This window comes from Thunnus maccoyii, chromosome 6 (assembly GCF_910596095.1).
Source record: "Thunnus maccoyii chromosome 6, fThuMac1.1, whole genome shotgun sequence".
Taxonomy (NCBI): domain Eukaryota; kingdom Metazoa; phylum Chordata; class Actinopteri; order Scombriformes; family Scombridae; genus Thunnus; species Thunnus maccoyii.
This window is the reverse complement of record NC_056538.1, coordinates 15,982,785-16,005,096: the sequence shown is the minus strand read 5'-3', so window position 1 is coordinate 16,005,096 and position 22,312 is coordinate 15,982,785. Positions and strand designations below refer to the sequence as shown.

Sequence of the window (22,312 nt, the reverse complement as noted above, 5' to 3'; positions counted from 1 at the left end):
CAAGAGGCCGGTTTGAGCAGCAGAGACTTATCAAGCACAAAAACACTATACGGCACACTGTACAGCAACTCATAATACTATGAGGAAGGATTTCGACAGCAACATTCCTTTTACCTTCCTTTGGGACAATCGGGTAAACAATAGATTTACCCCATTTACATTTAGTAATGTACCGCAATATGTGTGATTGTCTCTATTCGATTATCCGCTGCAATCGACAATTGCATCTGCTGTTAAAGTTGAGTCAAGTTCACCTTTTTTGCTGTATGAACCTGTTTTTTTTTTGTCAGACCCCTCTGTGTTGTTACTCCCACAGCACCAATGCAGTAGTCTCATTGAAATGAATGAAGGGGCTGTGTTCTTTCACATAGTGCTAATGTTGGTCTGAACAGAAAAAAGGGGGGGAAAAAAAGTCACAAACCTCAGCTTTGCGTATGTTTTCTTTGGTGTCTTCTATCTTCATCTCCAGATCTGCTCTGCCCTGCTCTGTGGGGGGCAAGCCATGGCTCTCACACTCCTCCAGAGACTGACCGAAACACACACACACAAACACGAGGTCAACTAGAAATAGTATGTGTCTTAAAAATAAAAACATATACACATATTCACATATTGTCTTCCTATAACAAGTATCATTGTAAAGCTAATAATATGAAATTGTAAACATGTAAGCAGGTAGATGTATTTGAGTATGTGTGTCCATCTTACTCTCTTGTAATGAATGATATTCTTGTGTTCTCTGGCCACTCTGGTTGCCCATTTCCTGGCCTCCTTGTTCAAACTGTGCTCCTCCGTCGTCCCCGTCTCCGACTCAAGTTGACGACTCTAATATAGACAAACAAGCATACATATACACACACACAACCACGCAGGCATGGGTAAACACACATTTATACCCAGCCCCACACACACACACACACACCACCATGGCAGACAAACACACACATACACAAGTGCACACGTAAGTACACTGTCAGCGATAATGGTACAAGGTATGTTATATGCAGAAGCTGTTAATTAAGCAAAAGAAAGTGTGAGAGAATGAATGTTTCCTTCTCACATAATTAATACAGCGTGTGTGTGTTGCAAAGCTGTATCGTTATTCTCTTGGAATGAAATTTCTGCTATTAAAACCACATGTGAGAGAGCAGGAGGTCCGTGGCAATGTGAGTGATTTTTTTTTTCTTTACATACAAAAGCACATATGTGAGCCTGTCAAAGAATCTGCATGGCTTTCCAATTAAACATTCAACATCAATTATAAACATGTGGCATTTTTTCTTCAGAGACTATCGTGTTACAGGAAATCAGTCTCTCTAAGTTCTAATTTTACACAATTTTTCATTACTCCACGTCTTACCAACCACAGAATCAGCATGCTTTTGATTCTGACATGAGATGTGTGTTATTAGGACAAAAAAAGGCACTGGTTTAATTTGCTAATTTTCTGACTGCCAGGAATAAACACAAAAACAAAAGGCTCATTTCCATGCCAATAATCCAAATTATATGGCATCTTAGCATGTGGTTTACATATTTGCTTCAAAAATGAGCAAAATGTAAAGTATGACATCTATTCTGGCTAGAGACAAACAAAAATACAACCAAAAAAAGAAACTCGCTAAGCCTCAGGATGTAAATCCATTCAATGTCACTGTTGTGTTCACAGACCTGAGTCTGGGATTCCCATAATCTGATAATGAAAGTGTGTTAGCCAGACTAAAGTACACGGTATTTTAATTGCGAGTTTCCATGCACATCATATCTATTAATTATGCGCTGCTTCAGTAACAAGAGGGCATAAATCTGGCTAAGTATAGGTGTGAAACGAAGAGTATTACACATGTGATTTACGGCTTAATTACATTCAGCCCAGGGAGCTTCGCAGGGAGTTAAGGCAGGGAGGCAGAAAACGAGATTTGAACAGTGGCTCCAAAACTGACATGTCATGGAGAGAGCTAAGCTAATCTGTGACTTGATAGTTTGCTAAAAATTATTGGTATAATTGAGTAAACAGAGTTTCTTTCAGGTTGCCTACCACTGTTGTAGGGAAAATGTGAACGCTGGCATGTAAAATCTTTTCCTTGTATGTGACCTTTAAGTGACTTTCTGTGATGTTGTTTGTGTTCCACATTAGGTAAATTATCTTTATGTTTACTTACTAAATGGAGCAGCAACTTACGATTATTTTCATTATCAATTAATCTGCAGATTATTTTCTTATAAATTGATTAATCGCTTGGTCTCTGAAGCATCAGACACTACAATGATAAGACATGCTTGAAAATGGACTGTAACGATTAACTGATAATCTAAATTGTTTCAGATTAGTTTTCTGTCGATTAACTAATCAATTTATCAACTAATTGTTACAGCTCTACTCCTAAATGCGTGCTGGTAAGCCTCTAAATAAAGTTATGGAGCACCTTGAAACATTCTGCTGGTCTGTATGAAACAGCTGATAGGCTGGTTAAGTGTGAGCTCATACAGGATATTAAGTGACGGTGCAGTACAGTACAGCATAATTCACTTTTTATTCTTATTCATCACCATGTAATGGGGACCTTTAACACTAATAATCTATATTACTGTCATTACATTCTAAAAGTGTTAATGTACCAATGTGAAATGCGCATTTATTAAAGCAAGGTCACAATGATAAACCATTAGTAACTTCTATAATGTGATTACAGGCAAAATTATGGCAAGTCAGCCTGTCAGCTAAGGGAAACGTGAAGTGCAGAGCAGTGAACCCAGTATGGTATGATCATGGTTCAATAACAACCATAACAGTCATTTAAAATAGTGTGTAGAACAACTGTGTTATTATGAAACCACATGGATGAGGGGGTAACATTGAACTGTCCAAGTAGTAGTAGTTATCTGTGTGAAATGGAGGGTACATGCTGTAGTAAAGTGTTCTCATCCTTCACTACAAACACTTTCTCTTTTTTTTATGTTTACTAAGGCATTTGTCACAGAAACAACAGTTCTTATGCAGGTTTGCATCGTTTCACACACTGGTTCCCCTTGTTTAAAAAAAAAGGATCTCTCTCGACTGCTTGCAGAGATGTACCGCTGTCCTGACTAATACAATACTTCACTGAACAGCACCTGTATCACAGTTTAGTCAAGGCAGGAGTATTTCTATGTGAGCTTTTTTTAATAGGTTTTTAAAAGCAATGCGAGCCAATGACTCCAGGGTGTCTGCACATCCTGCAGTGAAACAGACAGCAGTGCCTTCTGAATGTGACAAATACATAGCCCTGATTTGGTTTTAGTTTTATCTAATGTGCAACACTTGTGCCAGCAAACGTGCCAGTATTTTCTGTCTTCTTGGTTGCTTCTAGGGAGATGCAGACATTATTATCCTTTTTATTCAGACAGTATTTGTTTTGTTGTTTCGGACAAGGCAGGGCCACTCAGTCACAATACACTTAATTTACTATTGGAAGATTGTGTTCACAATATCAATACATGTTTCTACATGAAATTCAACCATATTTCCAATTTTAATATTTGGTTGAAAATCTTTTGCCATCTTTTCCATCTTTCATGTATTTCTCTACTTCAAACTATCAAAGAAGACATAGACACACAAAAAAAGAAAAAAACAAAAGAAGTGCAGTGGCTGTCATTCTGCATTGAAAGACCATAATTTGAACCCATAAGACACTACAAATGAACAAATAAAAATCACACACAGCAAACGTTTGACTCATTTCACTACAGGAGGACAATGATAGCGTACTGATATTTCAACAGATGATGCAACAAGGTTACGGCATCTGATGAGTCATCTGGTGCAGAGACTGCATTGCTCACCAACACATGACAGTACGACAGCGTTACAGTGCCTTGAACCCACTATCAAGAAAGGCTGTATTTATGTTTCATTATTCACAGAGAAACTAGAAAATGAAGGGTGTATGATCATTAGATATCAAATGAGAAACATGTAAAACTGTTGAGGTCCTTTACTTTTGTCTGACTGCTCTGTTGTTGCATGAAAGAAAGTCGTGTTCAAGTTACGCCCAAGATTACCCCTAAATGTACAGTAAGTCTAAACTAGTAATTCGCACATACACGTATGTCATGTTTCCTTGAATTTATTTATAAAAGTCATGGTCATGATGTCATAGGTGTAATAGTAGCCACGCCTGGGTGGTTGAGCTTCAGCATGCAGATGTCATGTTCAGCTTACTGTGACAAACAGACATGGTAAGGGGGCCTCAAGTTCTTTGCAATAGCTTTTACAGTAAGATTAAGTTTACAGGAAAAATCTATCTTGACCACTATTTGCCAAGATGAACAACATCCTCTTGCTGCCAAACCACTGTGAAAACAAATAAACTGTAGAGCAAAATGATGTGTTTTAAATAAGAAAATATTCATGCCCAATAAAATAACCCTTTGTTGCATCAATATAAGTGCAAACTTGCCTAATATAAGCTGAGCCTTGTTCTTTCTTCTGAGTCTTTCTGTGCACTGATATTTTACATGCTCATAGTCCCTAATGCATAAATAAAGTCTTCATGTGGAAATTGGCTAGCATATGTTTACGCTACTTCACTTTCTGTTTAGGAAGAGGGATAGGCTCACGCTGTTTGGCAGCAAGGATAGTTAGGATTTAAAGGTTATTCAAGTTGACTTAGTGTGTTATGACTGCCTGGAGTCAATCAGGGTTAAGTCATGGCAGTGGAAATGGGAACACTGCCCATCTTTGCACTTCTAATTCAAGCAGTCTAGTTAGGCAGGGTGACATTGTTTATTCTTCTTAACATTATATTGTCAAGTCAGTGACCTGCAAGTTATTTGGTTATTAGTGTTTTGTGGGCTTCTCCTTGTGAAACCTGTTTTGAGTTATGTAAGGTAACGATAGCGTCAGGCTGAGAGGTGTGAGCCTCATGTTGCAGACTTATAGTAGTGAAAGATGAATATGGTTGACGCTGACATTTATCAAGTTTTATTAGGGTATGCACAATAATTCACAACCCTGAATTTTTCATAAATTTTCTATAAAATATGCAATCTATTTATCTTAGTTTGATTTATTTCTGAGCATGCATCACAAAGATCATGGAGTGTACCAGATGCATGGTACTACATCTAAACACAAATGCATCGTGGCTACCAATAGTGGAAAAAGTTATTTTTGTAGGGCAACAGCATAAGCCAAATCCCAAGTTAGGTTAAGGTGCTTTGTAGTTTGCATACAAACATTGTGACTCATGTATTACCAGTCGATCATTAACCTCAGCTGTTAGGATTGAGGCATTATTATTCGACATTATTAAAAGATTGAGCAAAGTTATGTGTGGTAATACATGAGTTTCCTGCAGTACATCTTCAATTAAATGTCACCAGGATAGATTGACATAGACAGACATGAATGAGGTATATGATCCATGGTTTGAGTCAGGAATGAAGATGGGAATGCTAACAACAGTTAAGACTACCTGTGCCAGGGTCATTCTCATGGCACTGACGGGCGACGGCTCTATGTCCACCAACTGCTGCACCGAGCTCAGAGTCTGGCACACGCACGCGCACACACACACATACACAAAGGGAGGCACCCGTACGCCCACGCGCCCAAGGAGCAGCAGTGCAAGCACACAGACACACAAATACAAGGAGGGGTTAATGGAAAAAAGTTCAGGGAAAAGTGTTAGCAAAGGTTAAACAGGATTAGGAAGACACTGGGAAGGAATAGCATATCGTTTTACAGAGAAATGTTAGAATACCAGTATATGTAAAGTAAGAAGGAGATTAGAGTTTAAGAAAAACTAATAGAACACAGAGTGAAAGAGAGTACAGAGAGAAATTGGAAAGCTAAGACACAAAATGCACAAAATGACTCACACACAGGAGAAAAGGATAGCTGCTGCACATAGAGGAATTAGGGGTCAGTGTCCACTGGGAGACATTTCTTCTTTAGCCAGCACTTAACAAGTCCCCAGAGGGGTGAGACAGCATGATTCCCACTGCTGTATTAGAGACTCTCTGCTGTACAGAGACTCTGATAAATTTAAAATATTTTTGCTATTCAGCAACCACTTGATTTGAAAAGACTTCTAGTCTAGCTCATGTAAATGATAAAGAAGCCAGCGCTACAAAGAGATGTTCCTGGTGGGCACACGACATTTGGCGTTAAAATTATTAAAATAAGAACACAGAGTAGATTCATGCTTCTACCATGCTCTCACCGGGCTCTAGTTAACTAGAAGACTTTGTCCTCAATTGTTAATCTAAAACAAAATCTCCAAAGGCTGGAAACAAAAGAACCAAAGATCTCTCTAGGGAATAAGGATGATCAGAGCTTTGGCTCTCTGTTTTCCAGCAAGGAAGGAGGCAAGCCTCTCAGTCCAAGATGTATTAATGGGATTCTCTCAAAATTATAGGAATAAAAGTATGTGAATTCCATTTCAGTGATCCAACAGTTCGAGATGAGCAAAGGAATTAATACACAGATAGAAAATTATTGGGGACAGAAAAGTAAGAGGAGGAAAAAGCCCACATGTGGCAACACAAGAGGCTATTGACCTGCGTGTGTGTGTGTGTGTGTGTGTGCAAGCATGTATGTATGCATGCCGTGTAAACAGGTTCATATACAAACAACACAAGTTCAACAACAAACTACTCTGAGCACAAGAGCACGATGCCGCATATGTTCGCGAATATGTATACAGTGTCTCACCGTGTCACACTCGCTGGGCTGGAACTGGAAGTCGTGTGCTTTATGAAACACGGGGTTTTCCTGCATGAACAACTGCTGGTTGAACTCTTGTATTATCTGAGGGAGTGACAGAAGAAGACAGTTAATCCTGTGCATGCAGTGTATGCAGGTTTCCTGCTGTGAAAACTTGACAATATCAGAATCCACAGCAACCTCTGTGAATCCAAGCTGATCACAGCCTCCGTTCCCCTGTGAAGGAGCAAACTACAAACTTTTTAAAGCCACCTTTCAAGCCTACAAGCGGTGAGTGTTTCATTTGGTTTTAAGATTTCTGGTATCACATTAATGGCATCCATGTCAGGTCAGGACAGTAGAAGTTCCTTAAAAGATACTCGATGGAGTTTTTTACCACTATTACAAAATTTATGCGTCGGTTTAACATTATTCCGCTGAATTGAGATTTGGTGATGGTAAAGCACAAACAAACGTAGCAAAGAGAAGGAAGAAGAAGACTGCTAGCAAGTAAATATGAATGTAAACAATTCAACTGGCTTTGCACATATTTATGACTGAGGAAATGCCCTCAACATATTTGTTACACCTAAAGAATACACAATGCATTTTGGTGAGAAACACTGAATATAAACATAACTTTTGCTTGTTGACAAGAAAACGCCACAGGGCACCTTTAAGACAAAAAATACACACTAAAGCTAATATAACTCCAGTGAAGTACAGTATATTTGCCTGAGAAAAAATCTGCTAGCTAGTGAGCACACACTGTTGATGAAAACAAATTGCAGTGTGACTATATGGAGGCAAATCTATCATTTTATCTTTGTGAACATTTTTGTTCTGTTGTTTTAATCGTGTCTTACTGACTGTGTGCTGCATTGTTCATAACACACTGTGTTTCTGCCTTTGTCTTTTGGTTTTCTTAGAAATGTCTTATTAGCATTCCAGCATTAATCATTTTGAAATTGTTTTTGTTGAAATGCTGAGTGCTAACAATGCTCCTAAATGCCAATCCTCGGCACAATTCCTCTACCATGTAATGTCAGAAAAATAGCCTGGTAGTGCCTAGTAATAACAAATGAACTCAAAATGTCAAGGTATCCCATTCATTTCACTGAACACATGCATATTGCTTTTGCAAAATAAGCAGCTTGATCATGCTATGGTGTCAAGAAGATTGATGGATATTCCCTAAAAACACTGTGTCTACAAGTTCTAACTAACAGACCACAGAAGGTGTGTGTCTCTCACCACATCTGACTCACCCTGGTGGATTTGTCCAATAGGAACTGGAAGGTGTTGTGTGTTGCTTGAGAGGCTTCTAGCTCAGTACGGCACAGCGCTACCAGGTAGTCTTTCACGTGCTCGTAGATCCTGCCATCCAAGGCCTAGAGGACAGAGAGATGGACACCAGGGGCAGAGGGGTTACAGTGAGGAATGGGTTAATTCCTTGTATTTCCATAATCTTTAGTAGAAAGTACAAGGGAATCACAGACAGGAGAGAGAAAGAGCTGAATAAAGGCACTTACTAAAAAAATGCTTCTACACTTTGCCTTATTTCGAATCATCAACCTGCCAGCAAACATTCAACCTCAACTATTTTGTAACTAGGTGTTACAATGTTTGTGTCCTTGTTGTTTTTGAGCCTGGAGGAACACTTTACCTTCAGCAATAGTTTATTGGTTTAACTGGTGCAGGCAAGTTCTGAACATGAACATGGGTATGCAGTACTTCTCAGAAAAAAAGTTTCAGCATTGTTTCTCCTGAACTAGGGTGATGAGTGAATCTTTACTCCATTTGCAATAAAAATTACTATTTTACATATTTTCAATTTACATAGTCATGAATATATTTTGGGAAGAGACACAACAGCCTCACACAACATATAATCTTCTAATGCATAAATATGAATTCCAATGAAACTAGCTTTTGCAGTATGTGTCATTTGGCAAATTGCCCAAACTTTGCACAATATCAACAATCAAAAAACACTTAAATTGTGAGTGTCACAATAGACGACAAGCCCATACACATCCATAAGTCCACCCACACAGGTGTTTTCACTTATGTTGCCTGATTAGACCTCTCAGGACTGCGTGGATATGTGCAACCATTGATTGACGTCTTCCCCACTTTCCTGTTAGTTTTGTTGCACTTATTAGGGTGCAGACTGTATTTCGCTCCCCAATTATTTGTGAATTGACCCCACATCTTCACGCAGAGTTCAATCTGATTGACAGGCGAAGCCATTCTCCAATATTCAGCAAGTTTGAGAGAGTGGGATTGAATACTCTAAGTGATGATTTTTTTCTATTCTTGTTTTGTATCCGCATGGTGAGATAATACAAGCAGCAATCTGTACAGTAACGAAGATTAATGACAGTAACACATGTGATAAGATTTGATCATTTACAACTTTGTGGACTGCTGTCGTTAGCCCGCTAGCCATGCTAGCTTCCATCTCTACCTATGGTATTTCCTGTCCAGCAAGTAAAATTAGGGAAACTCCCTAAAAGCTTCGTACTTCACCCGGATGGGCATGGTTTTGCAGGACATAGCAGTGCACACTTCAGCAAGCTCTGTGCCTGTCTCAGCCCATGTTCTGAGTACATGCTCATGAGTTTTCCCACGATGGAGGGTGAGTAATGTTAGTTTTGTACAAATAATGTAGGTTACATCTTTTAATTTGCACTATCCAGTCATGCTAACATGACGTAATATGTGTCCCATGTCATGTGCCATGAAAATATTAGATGAAATTTACTGGCTAGCTAATGTTAGCTAATTATTAACAAGCTAACTTTGTGAACAGGTTTCCTTTGTAAACAAGTGTCACATGTGGAGAACTTGGTAATGTTTGCCCTGTGGAGCTATAAAAAATTAAGTTACTCTAGTCTATTGTTAATGTTAAATTGGTTAACCCTAATGTTAAATTATATAACCCTAACATCACCAGTTTGCCAACAAATTTAAAGTGAATCACACCTTATTTTTAGCTGTTCGATTTACAATCAGCGAATGAGTGTATGAGAGTTGAGTTATGTGTGTGTGAGTGAGAGTGAGAATGAGTCAAGTAAAATCACAGCGTGACAGGACAGTAATGTAAATCTTTGTTCTTTGGGTTTACATTTTATACATCTATCCTTGGTGCCTTCATATGGCCCTTTCTTATAATCCTAGGTCTAACAACTTGAAAGACTGCAGCAAACTGAGACAGCTTTGGTAAGTGGAGGACTACTCTAGAATAGAGATACCCACCTTTGTGTTACAAAGAGAGTCATTTTGACCTGCCAACATGACAAAGCACCTTGTAGAAGACCTTCTACAGCTAAGGTACATTGGCAAACAATATAATAGATATAGTACAGCTATTGAATAATGATCTTTTGAATTTAAATACTTTGATATCTGATCAGAGACTCAAATCTACAGGTTTATGATTAATTTTGCAAATCTAAGTTTGTACGGCTGCACCAATCATTGACTATCTTGCCTAGCAGGAGCATTCTCTGGAACATGTATATACCAAAAAGAGGTTCCATGTCCAGAGAAGGAAGAAATTGGACTGTGCAGCAAAACTGTTTATTCAGCATTTAAAGAGGTGAGTTTTTAGTTTTATTTTTAAAGCCTGATTCCGTATTTGATTTCCGCAAAACTGAAACGATGAGGCTCTACTTTTGTATAACAGGCTTATCTTTCTACTGTGAATTATTGGAGCACAGGGCTTAATCTTTCCAATGCACTGTAAGAGTAAGCATGGTAACGTGGATGTTTTGCAAAACTTTTGTTTTTAAATTATTTTAGGTGTGACACATTTAGTGTCAAAGGAGATGCCTCCAGAGCCAGAAAAGAAGATGCCATGAGAAGGCTAATACAAAAATTGGCCCAAACAAACCCACCAACCTCAAAATTTATCCATGTCAAAATTCCACTGGTGGAACTTAACCAAAACCACACCAATGATTCACAATGTTGCTATTCAAGACATATCCACCCTTAAGTGAAATCCAGGGGTTGGTAGGACTGGGAATAACGTCTGTCACATTTGTGAAAAGAGCCTTGAAGCAATAAGTGTTGACAGACCTGTGTGTGCATGACTTGCGCAAACACCATAAAGAAAACCAGTCCCACTTCCCATCTAACGCTACAAATCAGAACTATATCCACATGGTATTGGCAGGTAGTTACTCTGCTCTTGACCAGGAAAAGGAGAGGAGAGTGGCAAAATGGAAGGAGGAAGATGATGGGAATTGCTTCTTCTTTAGGAAGTGCACTAAGGTACAAGATGACATAACTTCTCATCAGTTTCTCTTCATTCACCAACATGCATAAGAGATCAGGCCCCTGCAGAGATATGGAGACATGGTTCTATTGGATGCAACTTACTTCTAAATATTCCATGCTTCTTTTTTTTGGTGGTATGAGCAAACGTCGGCTACAAAACCGTTTCAGAACTTATAGGTAAGAACAAAACCTCCAAGTCAATCACAGAAGCACTGAACCTCTTGAAGACGAGGAACCCTGAGTGGATACCAAGGTACTTCATGGCGGATTACAGCGAGCAAGAGATGCAGGCACTTGCCCAAGTGTTTCCAACAGCAGAGACACACATCTGTGCATTCCACAGAGAACGGGCCTGGCTCAAGTGGACTAAAGATGGTGAGTTTTGGCACCAAGTCCACACATCCACACAAACACACACACAGAAGAGAGAGAAAGATAGAGAGAGAGAGAGAGAATTATGGACCTTTTCATTCTGTGTTAATTGTTGCTGTGAAGAATAATCTATAGCTGTAAAGTGATATGGTCCAGCTGATAGTGATATTTCAGAGCCATTATCAGGTCTTATTGAACACTAACCAAAGTTTTCACATACCGTCAAAAACTTAAGATCTAGAAAAAGTATGAAATTTTTAAGTGGTAAATGTGTAGGAATCCTGAGTTAAACATGTCTTTCTTTATGTAGATGTAATGAAAACAGTGGAATACTGACTAAACGACCAAATAATGATTGTGACTGTAGGAAAGCACAAGCTTGCAGGCAGGAAACAGAAAGAACTGTTTGGGTCCAGACAGAGGAGAGCTGTTTGGTAGCAATAGGGACATTCGGGGAGTGTAGACAACGGAAAACTGAGGACATACGTTTAACAAAGATGGATTTCTACTAAAGAGGTAACATTATCAACATGCTAGTATTAACTAGGCTAATGGATGAAATTTTTTGCAGAGGAAAGGGTTGCGCTTCAACAACATAATTTTCTGTGAAAATTAGTGCTGAAGTGCTGCACCAAAGCCATCCGATGAGCATATTCAAAAAAAGTGAAAGGTAGCACATCCCAAAATGTTTGTCAAAAATGACTAGATACTCACATATCACATATTTATTTAGACACACATTACAAAAATAAGCACTCACACGTTTTGGCACAAAGCCTTCATCTTACACCGGTTACTTGACGGCTGCCTCGCAGAACTGCAGCAGCATGTCTGTGTCATTTTTGACAAACATTTTGGGCTGTGACAAACATTTTGAAAGATGAAATTTATTGTTGGTTTATCACTCCAAAATCTGACATTTAGGCCCTACTGCTGAGACAACATTTCAAAGGATGTTGCCTAGATTCTTCTCATTTTTAAGACTCAACTTTTTACAATACACAGCAACTGTATCTATCCCTTGCTATCAAACCAGGTTGTGGATTTTTCTTGAGAAATGTGTAAGCTGTGTTTAAATGTTTCGGGGATGGGAGGGTGTCTTTGGGGATATCTAATTATTAGACAGAATTATAATCTTTTTTTCTGGTTCCTTTTCAGAAATGGTGCAGAGCTTACACTCCTGAGGCATTTAATATTTCAGTGATCACCAACAATGGTGTCAAAACCATGAACAAAAATCTCAAGGCTTTTTACCTGAAAATCTCAGACACTTTAATCTTTAGTTGAGACTATTGTTAGAGAATTCATTCCTGAAAAAATTAAAGATTATGAGAGGTTGAATTATAGATATACAACAAGCCACAAAGGCTACAATAAGGATTTACCAGTCTTCCTACAAAACCGGCCAAGAAATGTGGACCTGCACTGTCTGAAGAGCATCGGTTCTGCTTCCCATTCCAGCACCCAGGATATCGTGGACAGAGATGATGGTGCATGATTAGTCAGGAGTGAGCAATCTCACATCTTTTACTCTGTGGACCTCAGAGGGTCATCGTGTGAGTAGGGAGCATTTCAGGAGTCTTTCCTACCCTGCAAACACATGTTTGCCATTTTTAACTGCACCAAGCACTCATGGGATTCTCTACTTCCAACATATACACAGTCTCCATAACTTTATCTAAACACCCTTGAAGATAGAAGAGAGGATAGTGGATGGATACAGAGGAGGGGGAGAGAGCATGGTGGATGGGTGAAGAGAGGGAGAAAAAGAGAACATCATGGACAGACACGGCGCAAAGGACAACATGCCACGGTGCATCAAATCTTCAAAACTTGCATTCAGAGAGGAACTGAAGAAGTTAACCTGTGATTCATATTCATGTGAAGACCTGACTTTCGAAAGATCAACTGAAGCACTGATGAATCTCAGAAAATCCTTCATAACACAGTGCAGGAGAGAAAACAGCTTCGTGCTAAATAAACAACATGAAATAGTTATGTTCAGAAATGACTGTGAAGTTCTTTGGGCTCTGCCACTTAATAAACTAAGGGCAAAACAAACCAAAAAATGGAAGTGAAACCAGGGAATGTTGTAATTTTTCTGCTTGCAATATTCGATAAAACGCAAAACATGATTAGCCTTTTGTATTAATTTCAGTGAGGCTGTACACGGTGGGAAAAAACAGGGAAGAAAATATCTAGCGTAGAATTGTGTTGTGACACAGATGTTTCCTCTCTCGTCTTGCAGCCCAAGGATGTGAATCTGATCCTTTCCAAAATGTGCCGAAATCTATGTCAGTCCTACATCTGTCAACACGCTGGTAAAGTCTGTAGTGGATTGTTGTGTTACTATAACATTGTGCCACCTGCATTTTTGGCTTTCTTGTTTTTTTATTCAATTAATGGATTGTATTTTTGTTTTATCTCACAGATGGGTGAAATGCTGCAGCAGTATGAGAGAAACATACATGAGCTTACACTTCAATATGAGCTAGGTTATGTGTGGAGATGTGTGTCATATATCAACAGTTAATTGTGCAGATGTATGTCTGTGTATATATGAATGTATACATAATATTCTATTAAAGTATTCCTATAATCTGTATATCTGGTCATGCATTTGTGTACATAGAAATAATTCTTGTGTGTGCCTTGTAAGCCTGTATGGGCTGAGCATCTTGAAGTAAGATGGGGCCCTCAGTTATTTTTAATGACATGTTATGACAAACACTAATATAACCAAACTATGAGACCCAAGGAGTTGCAACATACACAATTGCATGATTGCACCAACTGAAATGTAGTTTGGTGAGGAGTTCCCATACTTTTCCATGTTAGGGACCCTAAAATAAATAGAACAGAAACCTTTTGGTGTGGAACCCTGACAAGAGGTATCCTACCCCTGGCAATAAGTGAGGAAGGTAGAGTGTACTTGGTGTGTGACCTGGGAGATGATGAAAATAAATTACACTTATTTTTATTGTAGGCTACTCTATATGATAACCTGCATGCACCTTTGTAAGAATGCAGAGCAAAAATCCTGAACTATTTTGGTTCGTTGAAAATGAGAACTTAGACTGAGTGGCAAAGTGTTATTTCTAAAGCTTGGAAAATTAGGCAAACTACACATACACGCATATAATATGAAATCAGTTTATTTGATGCATGTCAAGTATGAAGGCATACAGAGTATGCTATTCATTTTTTCCTATAATTTGTATATTTGGTCACACACCTATGTATATGGAAATTGATAAGCTGCCTCGTAAGCCTGTCTATTGATGTAAGATACTACATTGCTATCAGAATACAGATCCCCCATCTGAGTAGATTTTTGTTGTTGGACATAATTTTGTCCATCACTATATGTCACTATATTTTAGCCCTATTTAGTTGTACCTATTTTCCAGTATAACGTTATGATGGTCAATTTGAGAATTTATCAACAGTCAGGTAAAAGTCATTTGAAAATCTCCAGGGAAGTACGGTGGCGGTTGCAGCCGTGCCAGCAGTATAAGGAGCAAAAATCTATGTGTATCTTTGTAAATTGATGATCACAAAAAAATAAAAAAAATCATCTCTGTTTAAAATTACAGTTAGGTGTGAGGTCTCCTGTAGGTTTAATCTTGGGGTTAAGGCAAACATTAGGTTGTTAATAAACAACTTTTTAGGTTATGGTTTTGCTATATTATCCAAAAAGTGACAAGACGACAAGAACATGCATCAGGCACACAACACTGTGTGTGACGCAGGTCGTAAGGCACCGTGCCCGGGTGAAATAACAAGTTTATAGGGAGGCCCTAAATTAAGCCAGCCAGAATCCGGTCTGACTTCACCTTTAGGGTGGAACAATTTACCCTGTTATTATTCTAGTATTTTGTGATATTTTGTGATATCACGTAATTCAAGCAATCAATCAATCAGCCAGAGTGATTGAAAACACTTGTGCTTTATCTTTCAAAGCAGATGTTTCCAAGAGAATTTGCTTACAGCGAGTACCACATTATTGCTGTTAATTTCATCAAACGTGCATTACTGTGAAGATATACATTAAGTACCAGATCCATGGATATAAGATATTTATTTTAAAATGTGTGCAATTTAAATAAAGTTCAACTATATGTAAATAGCAATCGATATGTTGTTACACACACAAACACAATCATACACCACTGGCCTGGCACTGTCACCACCCGAGTACACATTTTCATGACTTCAAATACATAAATGAATGGAGAAAGAAAGAGAGACAAACAATGTAAAGGCAAGAGTGAGGTGGCAGAAAGTCAAAGGAAGGACGGAAACCCAGCAGATGTTATCATTTGACAGCTGTTATCATTAGAGGTTCTGATGCTCTGATATAAAGACATTTTAATGAAGTACGCAGTCCAAATGAACAGCCTTTCTATGTGGAGCTGGGGTGGCACTGCCAAGCTGTATAGGCCACACTGCCAAACAGATCAGACAGAGAGGAAAGAGAGAGAGAGAGACAGAACGAGAGAAAGAGAAGCTAATGGAGAGGAGGAGGAGAGGAGGCAAGAGAGGAAGAGTAAGGATTTTAAAGGGTATAAAAGGTATTAGTGGGTGAGCGCAAGAAAGAGAAACAGACAGAAAAATGTGTGTGTGTGTGTGTGTGTGCATAAAGTGTTCTCTGGATAGCGTTCTCACAGCTGCAGGGAAAGGTGAAGGGGTTCAGATTCCAATTCAACAAAACACAGAGACCGCACACACACACACACACACACACACACACACACACACACACACACACACACACACACACACACTCTCTAAAGTACTCAGACGTGCATACTCTCTTTTGGCCAAAGTACTTTATAAAAGCTCACACTCTCAGGAATCTACATACACTCTGTGCTGGCCAGGGGGTGTTTACTGTAGGCCAAGTCTACAAACATCTATAATGTCTTTTACTTACACAGACAAACAAAAAATGCATTTTCATATGCGCATAAATCCCACAAATATAGCATGTGCACAATTGCACACACACACACACACACACACACACACAAACACACACACATACAAAACATACTTATACAACAATGGGATACTGACAAGGAAATTATGTCATTATGGGTGGGTTGTTGGCCGACTTCTTTCTAAATGTTCCCTTATCATTCTTCTCATTTCCTCCTCCTCCTTTCTTCTTCTCTCTTCCTCCCCTCCTTCTTTAATCCATTTACGGTAGTGTTGAAACGGAGTGACTCAGCTTCCAGAAAAAGCCCCATATCATAGTCAGTGGGTGTGTGTGTTTTTGCGTGTGTGTTTGGGCTGAATGACTGCATCAGCCTGAACAATAAGCACAGCACAGCGAACCAGACAGTGGAGCAGAGGTGTAAGTTTAAGTGTGTGTGTGTGTGTGTGTGTCTAGCAGGGGAATTTAAAGATGGACAGTAATAACGGTGTCAATTGCCAACAGCAGAGGGAGATGTGGAGCAGTCTGTTCTCCCGCTGCCCTTTCACTACAGCTGTCGCATTGACAAGGACAGTAGCACTCAGTGTAAGATGTATGTTACTGTTGCAGCTTCAGTCAGCACAGTCAGTATTTATGAAGATAACTTCAGATCTAAACTAAAAGTCTCCTCATCCCTCATCCACATAAAAATAAATTAAATTTTAGTCATCTTTTCAGATTCAGTTCATTATCTTCTTCTGTAAAGTTTGACATAAGATCAAACTTAAGGTAGAAAAAGTCTCAAGCTAACTAGCTAGCTAAAGGGGGTTGATGAATTTCCACTACCTGTACTTTTGCTGATGTGGTTATGCATATATTGTTTGGCTGCAAGTGTTATGTCTGCCATTGATGCTGCTTTCTGGACTGTGTTTCTCCATGTCACAAAAAAATGTCCTGGGCTGTGAAAGGAACGGGTTCTTTCTAGTGATGCAGATTTCACTCCCTCTTTTTGGAGTGTTGTTATCACTCACTTTCAAGACCTGTAAACACTACGAGTAAACCTGCAGCTCAGGGAGACGGAAAGGATGAGCAGATTGGTCTCCTCTAGCACTGTCCTTTATTCTCCGTGTGTGTTTGCGTGCATGTATTTGTGTATGTGCATATTTCCCTGCAGTCTTGTCCTTCTGTCACAAGGAGCTAAGGATGTATTATTCAGGATGGCCTCATAGTATAGATGCTCATGAACGCCTTAGGCAGAGTATGTGAGAGAGAGGGAGAAGGGGAAACAGAAAGGAGAGACAGAAACATAGAGGGAAAGGAAGCTGAAAATAGCGAGGGAAAGAAATTACATGAAGAGCAAAAAAAGCAAAAAAAAAAAAGAAGGCAAAAAAGTAGAAGAATAGACACAGATAGAAATATTAAAGAGCTTCACTTAGAATTTTCTAACTGAATACATACAACTTAACTTGTGGACAGACAAACAAAAGAAAAATAAAAGTAGCAACATTACAGATGCAAAGTCACCCTGTGTAGGTGTGTGTGTGTGTTTTAACTGCCTAATCAGAGTCAATCCTGAGGCTGATGTCTGTCATCTTAAAGAAAACACCGCACATGTGACGTCTGTCTGCATGTACATGTGTGTGTCACACAAACATGTCTTTAAACATGTATTTAAAAAGATGACATCACCCTCACTTAGCTGTTTAAGTTGTTAAACACACAGCAGCTGAGGTGTGTCTGTCTGTGTACAAGTGTGTGTGTGTGTGTGTGTGTGTGTCTGTCTGTGTGCATGCCTAATAATTAGATTGCTACCAGATGAAGGCAATGCTCCCAGTATCACAATTGTTGCAGTTTAACTGGATTATCTTTGTTCAGTGAACGCGAGCTGATCAGCAGACCTGGATTTCTTATCTTGTAAACTACACTGGAGAGTAGATATTTTAGTCGGATTTCTTGCTGTGTTTTGACTTTGTGCGTGCACCAGAAAGGTCATGTAGTACCAGATGGAACTTTGTGTTTCTACAAACAAGCAGCAGCATAGCTAACAGTGAAAAAATAGAGGGAGTGACAACAAATTTGCTTCTGTATCTGTAACTTAAACTTCAAGTAACCAAATTTAAGTAAACATGATGACCTACAGCGATGGGGATATAGCTGACTTACAAATGAGTAACTCAATAAAATCGCTAAACCTACATGTGGAGCTGCAATGATTAGTCAATTAATCAATCAGTTGATCGACAGAGAATTAATTGGTAATTATTTTGATAACTGAATAATTGTTTTAGTCATTTTTTTTCAGAAAAATGACAACTATTTGCTGGTTCCAGCTTCTTAAATGTGATGCTTTATACAACATACAAAATACTAAGTGAATTTCTTTGGATCTTGGACTGTTGATCAGACAAGACATTTGAAGACACTACCATGGGCTCTAAGAAATTCTAGCCTGTATTTTTTACAGTCTTCTGATGTTTTATAGACATAATGATCAATCGATTAATCAAGAAAATAATCAGCACATTAATCAATGATGAAAATAATTAGTTGAAATGTTAGTGCAGCCCTGTCTGCATCCCACAACCATATAAACAGAAGACAAACACATCAGAATCAAAGTCTCAAACCACAAAATTACTGTATTTCTAGGTACCTTCTCTCCACATCAAGCTCAGAAAGTTCACGGTCATGCACAGTTGTACATCATATGTGTCAGATGTGATTATGAAACCCAAAATAGTATCTGATTCATTTCTTATTTCAACCCAAAGTTGAGAACGCAGCAGCTTCATTTGCATGAAGCCTTTCCGATATGCTAACAGTATTGAAAATGATAAACTTCCCCTACAGCTCTCTGATTATTCCTTTTGCTCTTGGTGCAGTTCAGTCAACAATTTACAATTTCATGCCTACCGATCATTTGGTAAGAGCACACATCAGGATGGCTCATTTTGCAGGGTTTTTTCTTCAAATAAGCCCCTCGCAAATCATAAATCCAAAGAACTTTATGGCTCTTTGAAGACTCAAAACTGTGAAATCATCACTTTTTATGCATGATTTTTTCCCCTTCAACTACTTCACTGATACTGAAAGGGAGTCAGACTGTGTGCACTGACAAAAGGAAGACATTTTATCCTAAATTGAGCTTCAATTCAAAGTAGTTCCCCACTTTGAATTCTAGGACCCAAAAAATGTGTCTCCATTCCTGGAAAATCCCTCTGGGTATTATCAGTGCGTGAGATTCTTAAGCCAGAACGTGAAGTGAAAAAAAAAGTCCCTATGGCATTACAAAACTACTGTTTCAGTGGCCTGGTTTCTATTTTGTACAAATTTACTGTTTTACTAAAATACCCAAGTTCATGGAAAGGACTTGTGGAATCTGGATTTTAGGTGGATTCTCTCAAACCCCTTTCAGTTCTTTTTATAAATACCTGTATGCAGTGCAGTAGATCTGTATGGTAGTAGCGGTCGTGGTGAGCGTTGGCAGCAGCTAGCGTTAGCAAGTAGTCATTCCTGGCCTGTGTTGCCTTCGAGTTACAGTCACTTCTCTTAGCTTTCAACTGAAAAGAAAGAGACAACATTCCAATACTGCATTACAGTAACAGACTGGAGCCTTAAGGTTTTCTAAGTGGAAAGAATTAGTCCCTTCTTGGATTCTTGGCTCATTAAAGGTGTAACATGATACAACAACACATTTTTGTTTTTGTATCATGGTTTAAAAGAGTTTTCTTGAAAACTCTGGGAGCGATTATGTTATGTTTGTGTGTGCATGTCTTTGTGTAGGAGCCCTCTTACCTTTACACTTGCTTTCTGTAAACTAATTCTTGACTGAAATAGACCCAGTTTAGACCTGAAAAGGAAACACAGAACAGAGAAAGCTAGGGCAATTAATCTTGATGGATAATCTTCAACATCTAAAACTGCAAAGTTTTTGTTTAATTGCAACTGGTATCAAAACTATCAGGTTTAATTCAATAAATAAATACAAAGTAATCTGTGCTCGCACACTTAAAAAAAATAAACAAAAAAGTGTACATTCGATGTTTTTGACACCTCTTTTGACTATCATTTTACATTTAATTACAGTAATTGTATACTGACAATGAATTAAGATAGAATGAAGACAAAGATCCAGGGATTCCTATTTAATAATAACTCTGATCTCTAACCTCAAATTCAGAGCAGGCATCATAAATTGACCTTGAACAGGCTAGAGCCTGGTGGCAATAAATCTCAGCCTGATCCGGCCGTCAGGATTTATTGATGGTGACATCAGAAAGGGCTGTCTGATAAAGTGATGTGTGGCCTTCTTTTTGTTGTTCTACTGTGTTTATGTGCACAGATGCAGGCCGCATGTAACGTAACTCATCACACATACAGATGCAAAATGCATTAGGAGTGTGTGAGCATGTCTGTCGCTTGCCTATGTGTTTCTGCTGATGTTACCGTGTTAAATGTGCCAAGAGGTGTTAAAGGTACAAAATGAGTGCTGTGCCTCTGTATTCACAACAATTTCTTCCTGTGTGTTCTTTGCGCCCGACAATGACTAATGTCTCACCATTTTTCTCCACTGTAATACACACACACACACACACACTCACACACACACTCACGTAATGGCACAGCAGTAATGCAGCAATTCCTTTAGCTGTGACTTTCTACTGAGTGATAGAGAACAAAAAAGAGTTGACTGGCCAATCGATGTGGGCGCTAACCAGAGCCAAGAATTCAATGAAGTGAAAATGTCTACTAGCTACTGATACCAAAGGCTGGGAGGAAAAAGCACTCATCAGCACTGGATCAAACTTTGGTACTAATTATGGTATTGCACAGTTTTAAAAAGTTGAAATCTCCAGTTCTCTACGATTCAGTGGTCTATTGTTTAAGAGAGCTTACTATGTTATGAAGAGCAAATGATCAGACACTAATGTCACATTAAAAACCTGATATATTTTGGTCTGCCTTAAAAGAGCAGATTTGAATTTTAAATATCTACACACTTGATTTAAGTTTAGTTATTGGTTGAATTTACACCAACACAACCGCACTCACCAATGTTACTAAACTAAGATTCAACACTTGTGGTGTTTTGGTCTCTTGTTTGGGTGTGTATTTACTTTTGTCTGACTCTCTCTTACACACAACACACACACTGTATGTAATTGATTGCTTCTTTCAACTTAGATGATGTTTCTGCTTCCCACCCTATCTCTCTCTCACGCACACATAGGCTCTCTCTGTGAGGTTAACCAACTCTGTTTTCATGATGGTATTCTTTTTGACAATGGAGACCATCTGTTTAGTCATCCCATTTCTACATTTACGTACATCCCTGCAAACACACACATGCTCGGTGCCGGGGTGAACTTACTTGGCCTCTATATCAGCTTTCTCTCGTACGGCGTGGGCAACCTGCTCGCAGTCGTAGTATTTTTTCTTGGCTTTGGCCAACTCCTTCACCGACTCCTGCAGCTCTGCCTGAATACCACTCAACTGATCTATGGTCTGTGAAGAGAAAAAAGGGAAAATAGGGAAGCTAGGACGACCAACGTCAGTCACGTTAACTCAGTCTGAGTGCATAGAACGATGTTGCAGAGAGGGATAGAGAACAAAGATTGCTTGAGGAAAATATGACTAACTCCCACTGTCCATGTATTCACTCACCTTTTTGAGCTGCTGTTCCTTGTAGAGTCTAACAGTCTTAGCAGGCTCTGAAACCTGACTCTTGTAGTTGTCACACACATTGAGCCTGGACTGGCTCACCTGCACTGTACCTTCTAAGTAGGACCTCCACACTGCATACACATTTCTAATTAGAGAGAAGAAGCACAGAAGCACTGTATTGTTACTGTTCTGTAACGGAAAATCCCCCCAAAAGCAATTAGTTAGAAATTCATAAACTTCTTCTGCAAAATGGCAACATTTTTAAATTCCCTATACCGCTGCGTGGCAGCCACTGTGGGACTGAGAAACACATGCATACCCGACTATATCAGAGCAGGAAGGGGCATCTGTGTGTGTAGAGATGTTGCTGTATCTGCTAG

General features: G+C 39.0%; 1 protein-coding gene and 1 long non-coding RNA gene across 7 annotated transcripts in view; one reads left to right on the top strand and one right to left on the bottom strand.

Annotated features, from left to right (window-relative positions):
* The window catches only part of LOC121898919 (F-BAR and double SH3 domains protein 2-like), a 77,269-nt gene that overhangs the window by 17,183 nt on the left and 37,774 nt on the right, over positions 1–22,312 (bottom strand). For 3 of the 5 annotated variants that reach the window (XM_042414444.1, XM_042414445.1, XM_042414446.1), the window contains exons 5-13: positions 21,933–22,077; positions 21,640–21,773; positions 20,064–20,118; positions 19,700–19,828; positions 7,960–8,082; positions 6,701–6,796; positions 5,460–5,534; positions 709–825; positions 422–526 (exon numbers count right to left, since the gene is read on the bottom strand). In XM_042414444.1, the coding sequence (XP_042270378.1) occupies positions 422–526; positions 709–825; positions 5,460–5,534; positions 6,701–6,796; positions 7,960–8,082; positions 19,700–19,828; positions 20,064–20,118; positions 21,640–21,773; positions 21,933–22,077 (979 nt within the window). The remainder of the gene's footprint in view (positions 1–421; positions 527–708; positions 826–5,459; positions 5,535–6,700; positions 6,797–7,959; positions 8,083–19,699; positions 19,829–20,063; positions 20,119–21,639; positions 21,774–21,932; positions 22,078–22,312) is intronic. The other 2 variants (XM_042414447.1, XM_042414448.1) reach the window with 1 other exon arrangement.
* LOC121898920 lies at positions 8,778–13,928 on the top strand. Of its 2 annotated transcripts, none has more exons than XR_006096575.1 (5): positions 8,778–9,332; positions 9,875–9,916; positions 10,192–10,295; positions 13,599–13,671; positions 13,782–13,928. It is a non-coding gene; the product is annotated as an uncharacterized LOC121898920 (long non-coding RNA). The 2 variants fall into 2 exon arrangements; XR_006096574.1 differs by having other exon boundaries at positions 10,195–10,295; positions 13,782–13,926.